We start from the raw sequence: 10,938 nt of genomic DNA, 5'->3' as shown, positions 1-10,938 counted from the left end.
AAGACGCGCCGATAGCTTCATAGATGGATTTCAACCAGAGCTCCATCTGTCTGTCAGTGGCATCCTTGAGTGAAGCCCCATCTTCAACTGCAACTATGGATCTAGCCGCCAGTCTGGAGATTGGAGGATCCACCTTGGGACACTGAGTCCAGCCCTTGACCACGTCAGGGGGGAAGGGATAACGTGTATCCTTAAGGCGCTTGGAAAAACGCTTATCTGGGCAAGCTCGGTGTTTCTGGACTGCCTCTCTGAAGTCAGAGTGGTCCAGAAACATACTCGTTGTACGCTTGGGAAACCTGAAACGGAATTTCTCCTGCTGAGAAGCTGACTCCTCTACTGGAGGAGCTGAGGGAGAAATATCCAACATTTGATTGATGGACGCGATAAGATCATTCACTATGGCGTCCCCATCAGGAGTATCAAGATTGAGAGCGGCCTCAGGATCAGAATCCTGATCAGCTACCTCCGCTTCATCATACAGAGAGTCCTCCCGCTGAGACCCTGAACAATGTGATGATGTCGAGGGAATTTCCCAGCGAGCTCGCTTAGGCGGTCTGGGGCTGCGGTCCGTGTCAGAGACCTCACCCTGGGATCTATGAGACACCCCGGGAGGACATTGTTGTTCCAACTGAGGGGAACCAGGGAGCAATGATTCCACAGTGCCCATGGTCTGAGATACCGGTCTGGACTGCAAAGCTTCTAGTATCTTAGCCATAGTCTCAGAATGTCTTTCAGTAAAAACTGCAAACTCCGTCCCTGTCACCTGGACAGTGTTAGCAGGTGGTTCCTCCTGGGCCACCCTTAGCAGAGGCTCCGGCTGAGTAAGTGCTACAGGGGCCGAGCATTGCACACAATGAGGGTCAGTGGAACCTGCCGGTAGTATAGCCGTACATGCGGCGCAGGCAGCATAGTAAGCCTGTGCTTTGGCACCCTTGCTTCTTGTGGACGCCATGCTGTTGTCTCCCCTGAGCAATCCAGGAGGGTATATAGCCAAAAATCAACCGTGCACCATACAGTGTAAAGTATAGCCTATAATCATATAATCTATAAGTACACTTCTGCACAAGTGGGGCCAGCACCTCAGGTGCTGCTTACCGCCCGCTCAAAGCGGTTGTGTGGTCACCAGAATCCCTGCCTGGGTCTCCCCGAGCTTGTCTCCCCTCTCCAGCGTCAGAAGAGCTGACAGGAATGGCTGCCGGCGTCCTGAGGAGAGGAGGGGGCCGTGGGCGTGCCCTAGAAAGTGCGGGAATCTGGTGCCCCACTGTGCACAGTGAGGGGGGTGGAGTATGCAAAGCATGTTCCAGCCCTCAGTGCTGACCTCTCGTACAGCGTCCCGCCCTTCCCCTGACTGGCAGGCCTGGGGGCGGGAAAAAAGTGAGACTAGGCCGCAAAAGCCGGGGACTAAAGTTATAAGCGCGGCCGGCGTATAAGCCCGGTCGGCGCGGTAGTCCCCGGCGCACTAACAGTCCCAGCCGCGCCGCAGTGTAAAAATGGCAGCGGCGGTCAGCGCGGTAGTCCCCATAAACTAACACACCCAGCCACGCTGCAGTGTGTGATGGCACAAGCGCGGTCAGCGCTGCGGTCCCCGGCGCACTAACACACCCAGCAATGCTGGAGTGTTTCTGTGCGCGGTCCCCACGGGGACACAGAGTACCTTAAAGTAGCAGGGCCTTGTCCCTGACGATACTCGGCTCCTTATCCAGCAGAGTCCCCAGGAGCTGTGGATGGAGCACGGTCTCAGTCCCTGGAGACCGATTAGGATCCCACTTCACCCAGAGCCCTAAAGGGGATGGGGAAGGAAAACAGCATGTGGGCTCCAGCCTCCGTACCCGCAATGGATACCTCAACCTTAACAACACCGCCGACAAGAGTGGGGTGAGAAGGGAGCATGCTGGGGGCCCTGTTATGGGCCCTCTTTTCTTCCATCCGACATAGTCAGCAGCTGCTGCTGACTAAGCTGTGGAGCTATGCGTGCATGTCTGCCTCCTTCGCACAAAGCATGAAAACTGAGGAGCCCGTGGGAGCACGGGGGGTGTATAGGCAGAAGGGGAGGGGCTTTACACTTTTAGTGTAATACTTTGTGTGGCCTCCGGAGGCATAGCTATACACCCCAATTGTCTGGGTCTCCCAATGGAGCGACAAAGAAATCCTTGGTGACACAATTATGGCCAAGAAACCCACAACAGTCAAAGAACTGTGGAAGAGACTGGAAGAAAAGTGCACCAAAATCACACCAGAGCAGTGTGAAAGAGTAGTGATGTCCTGTGGTCACAGATGTGGTGTTATCATTCAAAGCAAAGGCCTGTACACTTCCTACTGATTGGTGACTGTTGTTACCTTCAGAAAAATTACAGTAGTTACAATCTTTCTCTGTGCTACAGTTATTGCTGTTCTCCAATTATGATCATCACGTTTTGGGCAAAATAAGGGCTTAATGTTGATGAACTTTAGATCTTTTGTAAAACACTGTTCGAGTGGCATGGTGTAACCCTTAAAAAAAAACAAAAAAAAAAAACAACCCTTAAATATATTGATTAATGTAGATTACATTATTTCTGAAAAAATCAAGTGATCATACATTGTGCTCTAATTTTGATCTCCAGTGTATAATTTTATAGCAGAGTGTACGGTACTGCAGCTTACCCCTAAGCAAGTGAACTGGGCTGAGGCGCAGTACCAGACTCAATCTAAAGACAAATGTAGGAATATGGTGGGAGATTGTCTTCTCGTTGTCCCCCTGGAATTATGTAATACATTATTAAAAATTGAGCCCAAGAGTAAATCATGGCACACAAAAATATATACTGTTCAAAGGTGTATTAACAGTTATGCATTATGAATGTATATTTATTTCAAAACACTGGCAGTAAGCATATACAGATGTTATAAACTCTGATGTCTGCAAATTAATTTAGCAGCAAATGCACTATACTGTAACTATGAAAATTAAAGGGAATCTGATGGCAGGATTTCACACCAAACTATGTGCATGTAGCACTTTCAAAGGCAAGTCCAGCAATACCTTTACATGGCCAGTCCATTCTTCCATTATTGAGAAATTAGAATTTTAACTTATATGCAAATGGGTGTGAAGAACTCTTTGTAGATCTGGAGCTTGTGTCACTCCAGCTCTATTCACCGCCCAGCGCTGCCTCCTCCTCCTACTTGACCGGCGACTCCTTTGCCTGAAGTCACACAGCACATCCTGTTAGACAAGCAGGATGAAGAGGCAGGGAATAGAGCTGGAGTGACAGAGGCTTCAGATCTACAGCCTCATTTACATATCAATTCAAACTATGAAAACGCAAATAAATAATTAGAAGGGTGAAATCTCGCTGACAGATTCCTTATTAAGGAAACTGAAAGCCATCAGATTAAACCATCACTAATAACAAATCAGCTTTAAAAGGCTTTGTCCACCTTTGCAATGATTCTTTAAATTACTACACTGCATCTAATATTACAATGTCACTAATGAAGCAGCAGGAAAGACAAAAAAAATAAATAAAATAGAACTATAAAAATATATACAGTACAGTCCAGCAGGATATCTGCACAGTGGCAGATTTGTTTTTTTTTTTTTATAACAGCCTATGTACACCAATACAAGTGATATGTAACAAAAGCCTTTGAGATGTGACTTAAGTGTACACGTTCACATTTAAATCAAGGGAGTTTACAAAAATATTAAATTAACAATTTAGGAATTACATAGTCCCTCCATATTCTCAGCCTGAAAAGTATATTGAACATTTGACTGATGAACCTTTTTATGGTTTGCGGTAACAGGTTACCTAATTTTAATTATGACATATTAAAGGGAATCTGTTAGCAGGTTTTTGCTATGCATGCTGCAAGGGTTAAAACATGGAATTCAGGTAAGCCTCTCTTGTCAAGGTCCAATCTGTTAATTTCGGTACTTACCTGCACGTAACCGTCGATCCTCACAAGATTTCCTTCTCTACTCCCCTCTCATCTCCTCTTCCCACCAACGCATCCAAGATTTCTCCCGTGCCTCCCCCATACTCTGGAATGCTCTGCCACAACACATCAGACTCTCGCCTACCTTGGCAAACTTCAAAAGGAACCTGAAGACCCACCTCTTCCGACAAGCCTACAACCTGCCATAACGCTCACTCTGATACAGCGCCGCACAATCAGCTCTACCCTCACTTACTGAATCCTTACCTATCTCTTGTAGACTGTGAGCCCTCGCGGGCAGGGACATCTCTCCTCCTGTACCTGTCTGTGTCTTGTATTGTTTATGATTATTGTACTTGTCCCTATTATGTACACCCCTTTCACATGTAAAGCGCCATGGAATTGATGGCGCTATAATAATAAATAATAATCATAATTTGGCAGGTTTGCTTAAGCAGCATGTTACACTTCATTGCTTGGACTACAGTGTAACGCGCACGGCAGTCTGGCACGCCCCCTCCTATGATTGACACCTCCCTGTCAATGTTCACTCTCTAAAGAGAGCCTGGAGTGGGCAGGGCAGCCCTCAGCTCTACTACATGCTAAATCTAAAAATTCTGATTGTGTCAGAATGGCTGCACCCAGTAATCTAAGTGATACATCATTGGATTCGGGATCGCTTTGCCTACATTATGCTGCTCTCAGATGAGGTAGCAAAAACCTGCTGACAGATTCCCTTTAAAGGAGATACAAAGCCTGGAGTTGGCTCCAAGTGACAGATTTGCATGGGAAGTCTAAATATACTGTCCAGAGTGGTTGTCAATGCAAACAATTCCTAAAAAGAAGGAATGCATTGGCAAACTCAGCAACACCAAAACACCTGGAAGACTATGGAACATAACTATAATGAAGGATTTCCTGGCTTCAGAAAAACATCTAGTTAATAACAGTCTAAAAGAAGGTGGTCAAAATCTAGAGACCCTTTAATGTATAGGTTTAAGATGCAAACCATGGGCAACTTTCAAGAATTGAAAGGCTGGATTACACCTTGCTAGATAGAATTTTTTTCTCCAGAATGCTATGGACAGATGAAATAAAGAAATATGGGCTGACAATATGAAGAGCTCATTGTCTGACTCATACCACAATTTATCAAACATGATGGGTGCAAGTTTATGAGATCGGAAATTATGACTTCTAACGGAACTGGTCACTGTGTTCACTGGTAATGCGATGGTGGACAAGAGTAGCAGGACGAATTATGCACTGTGGCTCCTAATGGGTTCTGTCTCGATGATATTTAGCTGAAGAAATGTGTTAGAGGAAACAATTGATCAGGTCTGTATGGTGGATAATATGGAACATTGCCTGGATACAGTGTTACTGACATGGTGTAGGTTAATAGGTGGTGTAAAAGGCAGTCTCGCTGATGGACACCTTAAGCCGTAGCACTGCCACCCCTACAATTATACAGAACAACAGTTACTTTAGTCAGGCTGGTGGGCTCAACGTAGGGACTAGATCATCACAGCAATGTCTATTAACAACAAATATATTTGGTGGCGGTGGCATCTGGCTCCATCATTGGAGTTAGGTTGTTAAATTGAAAATTGAAACAACTGGACCTAATTAAAAAGGTTGATATTTTTTCGTTTTAAGATCAATGGTAACAGACTACAAACACTATGTAGTCTGCTTTGGCAGTCACATGACTATCTATTTGTCCTCTACAGCTTAGATAGGGTTTATTTCATATTTCTTTGTCCAGTCCTCTCATCCTGTACTATCACTACCTTGATTAATTTTTTCTGTTTTAAATTATTTAAATAAATATTGATATTTTAGGCCATATACTTTTGTATTGTGTTGTTTGTTTTATTTCAAGTAGTCTTACCATGGAGACACATTACTGCATTAGGCTAGTTTCACACTTGCGTTGAACGGCATCCGTTGCATTGCGTTGTGTGACAGATGCAACGGATGCGTTGCATATAATGGCACAGCGGATGCAATGGATAATACAAAACAACGGAAAGCTTTTTTTTTTATTTTTATTTTTTTTTCTTCTTTACAGCTTTACCAGCAGCAGACTATTGTGAACGATCAGCTGATCACCCGGCGGCCGGGCGCTCAGCTGATCGCTCTCACATGCCGGCGGACGGGAGATCAGCTAAGCGCTCTCACATGCAGGCGACCGGGCGCTCAGCTGATCGCTCTCACATGCCGGCTCTCAGCTGAGCGCTCTCACATGCCGGCGGCCGGGCGATCAGCTGAGCGCTCTCACATGCCGGCAGCCGGACGCTCAGCTGAGCGCTCTCACATGCCAGCGGCCGGGCGCTCAGCTGAGCGCTCTCAATAGCCGGCGGCCGGGCGCTCAGCTGAGCGCTCTCAATAGCCGGCAGCCGGGCGCTCAGCTGAGCGCTCTCAATAGCCGGCAGCCGGGCGATCAGCTGAGCGCTCTCAATAGCCGGCAGCCGGGCGATCAGCTGAGCGCTCTCAATAGCCGGCAGCCGGGCGATCAGCTGAGCGCTCTCAATAGCCGGCAGCCGGGCGATCAGCTGATCGCTCTCACATGCCGGCGGCCGGGCGCTCAGCTAAACTTTCGGCCACCGAGAAACAAAATAAAAGTTTCTGTGATTTAAAAAAAAAATAAAAAAAAAAATAATGGAGCATGCACCGTAAAAAATAAAAGGTTTCCGCCGCTCAAAAAAAGTTACATGCTGCGTTCCTTCCGCCCAACGCAGCGTCAAAATTACGACGCTGTGTCGTCCAGCGGATGCAACGCCGACACTTGCGTTACAGTGTGTCGTCCATACAAGTCTATGGAGAATAGCGCAGTGCGTTAACGGACTGCGCTATTCTCCATAGTGAAGGACTGCGCTGAACGCAAGTGTGAAAGTACCCTAAAACACAAAGAGCATTTTTGCCAACAAGGCTATTTGCCAAGTTTTGAACAGTTACATAAAAAAAAAAATAAAAAAAATGTACAAATAGGGCCCGATTCATCAAGACTGTTGATGAGGGTCAGAGGCACCTGACTGAGGACTAGAGTTAGATGTCTGGATTAAGTGAGGTCAACGCTTATGAATATGTTAATCTGTGGCATCACAGCCCTGTTCCACCCATTTTGGCAAACGAAGCGAAACTGCAAGTTACCAAATGTTTTCACAACCACTTGTTGCCATAAATTTTTACATCCTAATGGATATTTCCTAAACTTTCAACAGCTAAAACTAAGGGGTACTTTGCACACTGCGACATTGCTACTGCGATATCGTCGGGGTCAAATCGAAAGTGACGCATATATGCGGCACCAGTAACGATGTCGCAACGTGTAAAGCATAGATGCGCCGATAAACGATCGCAAAAGCGTCGTAAATCGGCGATCTGTGTAGCGTCGGTTATTTCCATAATATCGGTACGATGTTGTTCCTTGTTCCTGCGGCAGCACACATCGCTGTGTGTGAAGCCGCAGGAGCGAGGAACATCTCCTACCTGCGTCCACCGGCTATGCGGAAGGAAGGAGGTGGGCAGGATGTTTACGTCCCGCTCATCTCCGCCCCTCCGCTTCTATTGGCCGCCTACCGTGTGACATCGCTGTGACGCCGCACGACCCGCCCCCTTAGGAAGAAGGTGGGTCGCCGGCCAGAGCGACGTCGCAGGGCAGGCAAGTCCGTGTGAAGCTGCCGTACCGATAATGTTCGCTATGGCAGCCATCACAAGATATCGCATCTGCGACGGGGGCGGGGACTATCGCGCTCGGCATCGCTAGCATTGGCTAGCTATGTCGTAGCGTGCAAAGTACCCCCAAGTCCTCAAAACGCCATGGAGGATTTCATACACGTTCATATACCCTCATGAAAGCACAAATATTTCACTCTTCTCCATCTATTCACATTTTGGACTTAATTAGGTGCAGGTTCCAATATTGGAAAACACTATATAGACAGTTTGTGTAAAAATCTGCAATAGTCTTAAATAATGGGGTTTAAATAGCCTTTACTTGTGAGCTACATTTTGTCCACTATGAAATGATGGTGTTATCTTTCTTTACAAAGATGAAAATTGTGGTCGACAATTGCAACCCAACGTCAGAGATTTCATTATTAATGAGGGCTCTTTATATTAAAATTTATATACCATTTTTCCGTATTTTTCTTCAAGAACTTTCGACAAAAATGAAATTAATAAACATTATAAAACTCTGTATATACATAGCCTTACTGTGGAGCTCGTCAACAGATGCGTATACAGTACATACAGTTGAAGCAGCGTATCAAAGCACTTGTACACTTTGTAAGGAGAAAGATAAAGGGGATCGATTGTCTTTACATAGAATCTTCGGGTAAGTCAAGTGACTGAACCTTGAATTTCAGCCTCCTGAATTTCTGTTGGGTGATCTTCAGCCTTCTTTTCACATTGTGAAGGCTGCTTAAAGCTTCGTCGAGCCTCTTTTTTAGAGCCTTTGGACTGTCTGTAATGCAATAGTCATGTTCCACTATAACACGTTTGTCAGCTGGCTCAGCAGTTGAGATGTTCTCTGGACGTAAAGCAGGTGGAATGGAATACTTTTCCTCAACATCTTCAAACACTGGATCCGGAATTTGCGATTTTCGATCCTATAAGTGGTAAACAAGATACAGAAACTGAGTACTGAAATTAGCGTGTTTATTACAAAGCAAGTAAAAGAATGATAGCTTTATATTAGGCAAAATATTGGCATGAACAAAACTTCAAAAGGTTATTGATAGATTATTAGATGAGTTTTCCAAGGTGAAATCTTGAAGCTACATCTCCTGTGACTTTTCATTCGTTTTTTTTTTTTTAAGGCGATTTGCTCTATCCTCTCAAGTAGATAGAGGGCCCAAAGAATGAACATGGTACTTCTTCTAATTGCTTCAAGGTTTTTCCAGCCCTGAAGAGCTTAAAAGACGTAAGATGAGACGCAACGTGCGTCTGAAATGTTGTTTTGACATTGCTATGTGTTATGATCATTTTTTGAGGGTCTTTTCACCATAATGTAATTAAGGATGTGGAAATTCAAGATGAGATTTTTTTTTTCATTAATATAAAATTTACAAGGTATAATGTTTATTTTTTTCTAATCCTTTAAAAACGACCTGGCCATTTTTTTTTTTCTTTCATAGCTTTATTTTACCATCGACATAGCAGTATGGGGGCTTGTTCTTTGTGGGAGGAAAAATGTCAACCTTTTTTTCTTATATAGCGTTAACTGTACGATCGAAATGTTATATTTTGATGAATTGGACTTCTTTGGATATTACCAGAAGAATAAGGCTATGTTCACACTAGAAAAATGATTTTTCTTAAGAAATTTCTTAAGAAATTTCTTAAGAGTGAAGGATTAGTGCACCTGCGTTAAAAAACGCACCAAAAACGCACCTGCGTTTTTGCCGCGTTTTCGGTGCGTTTTTACCGCTGGTTGCTCCCTACATTATTGTGCCAATTATCTATGGCAAATAACGCAGTTAGCTGCAGAAAAGAAGTGACATGCTCATTCTTTTTCTTAAGAAAATCTACTGAAAGAATTTTCTTAAGAAAAAAACGCAGTGTGCGCACAGCTAATTTTTTTTGCCATAGGTTTTGCTGGGGAATGTCTGCAGAAAGGTTACAAGAATTTCTCAAGAAATTTCTGCAGCAAAAACGGACCAAAAACGCAGGTAAAAAACGCAGTGTGTGAACATAGCCTAAAGGTTTCTTACAACTTACAACTGCACATTTATTAACCCCTTCAGCCCCCAGCCTGTTTTCACCTTAAAGACCAGGCCATTTTTTGCAATTCTGACCAGTGTCACTTTGACAGGTTATAACTCTGGAACGCTTCAACGGATCCTGGTGATTCTGAGATTGTTTTTTCGTGACATATTGTACTTCATGTCAGTAGTAAATTTAGGACGATATGTTTTGCGTTTGTGAAAATTTTGGAAATTTGGCGAAAATTTTAAAAAGTTCAAAATTTGAAGTTTTATGCCTGTAAATCTGAGAGAGATGTCACACTAAATAGTTACTAAATAACATTTCCCACATGTCTACTTTACACCAGCGCAATTTTCTAAACACATTTTTTTTTCGTTACGAAGTTAGAAGGGTTCATCAGCAATGTTTCATTTTTCCAACAAAATTTACAAAATTTTTTCAACAAAATTTTGTCTAGGTTACAAAAAACACCCAAAAGTGACCCCAGTCTAAAATTTGCACCCTTCACACTGCTCAAAACTACATCCAAGAAGTTTATTAACCCTTTAGGAGCTCCACAGCAACCAAAGCAATGTGGAAGGAAAAAATGAAATTTTTTTACACACAAAAATGTTACTTTAGCCATAAAATTTAGCATTTACACAAGGATATCAGGAAAAAAAATGCACCATAAAATTGATTGTGCAATTTCTACTGAGTACACCGATATCTCATATGTGGTGGAAATCAATTGTTTGGGTGCACGGCAGAGCTCGGAAGGGAAGGCGCATCATTTGAATTTTTGAAAGCAAAATTGTCTGGAATAATTAGCGGATGCGATGTTGCATTTGGAGACCCCCCTGAGGTGCCTAAACATTGAAGCTCCCCCACAAGTGACCCCATTTTGGAAATTAGACCCCTCATGGAATTTATCTAGATGTTTAGTAAACACTTTGAACCCCTGGAGGCTTCACAAAAGTTAATAACTTTGAGCCGTGAAGAAAAAAAACAAAAAACAAATTTACCACGAAATTGTTACTTCAACCAGGTAGTTTTTTTTTCACAAGTGTATCAGGAAAAATTGCAACATAAAATGTATTGTGCATTTTCTCCTGAGTACACAGATACCTCATGTGTGGTGGAAAGTAATTGTTTGGGCGCACAGCAGGGCTCGGAAGGCAAGGAGCATCATTTGACTTTTCAAGCGCAAAATTGTCTGGAATCATTAGCAGATGTCATGTTGTGTTTGGAGACCCCCGGAGGTGCCTAAACAATGGCACTCCCCCACGAGTGACCCCATTTTGGAAACTAGACCCCTCA

General features: G+C 43.9%; 1 protein-coding gene across 1 annotated transcript in view; it reads right to left on the bottom strand.

Moving 5' to 3' along the window:
• Positions 1-2,181: 2,181 nt before the first annotated feature.
• Positions 2,182-10,938, bottom strand: part of LOC142243656 (THAP domain-containing protein 2-like) — a 39,358-nt gene continuing 30,601 nt past the window's right edge. Inside the window, exon 4 of the mRNA XM_075315784.1 lies at positions 2,182-8,540. Within this exon, the coding sequence (XP_075171899.1) occupies positions 8,250-8,540 (291 nt within the window). The 3' untranslated portion in view covers positions 2,182-8,249. The remainder of the gene's footprint in view (positions 8,541-10,938) is intronic.

Source organism: Anomaloglossus baeobatrachus, chromosome 1, assembly GCF_048569485.1.
Source record: "Anomaloglossus baeobatrachus isolate aAnoBae1 chromosome 1, aAnoBae1.hap1, whole genome shotgun sequence".
NCBI classification, from domain to species: Eukaryota; Metazoa; Chordata; class Amphibia; order Anura; family Aromobatidae; genus Anomaloglossus; species Anomaloglossus baeobatrachus.
This window is presented reverse-complemented; position numbering and strand designations above follow the sequence as displayed.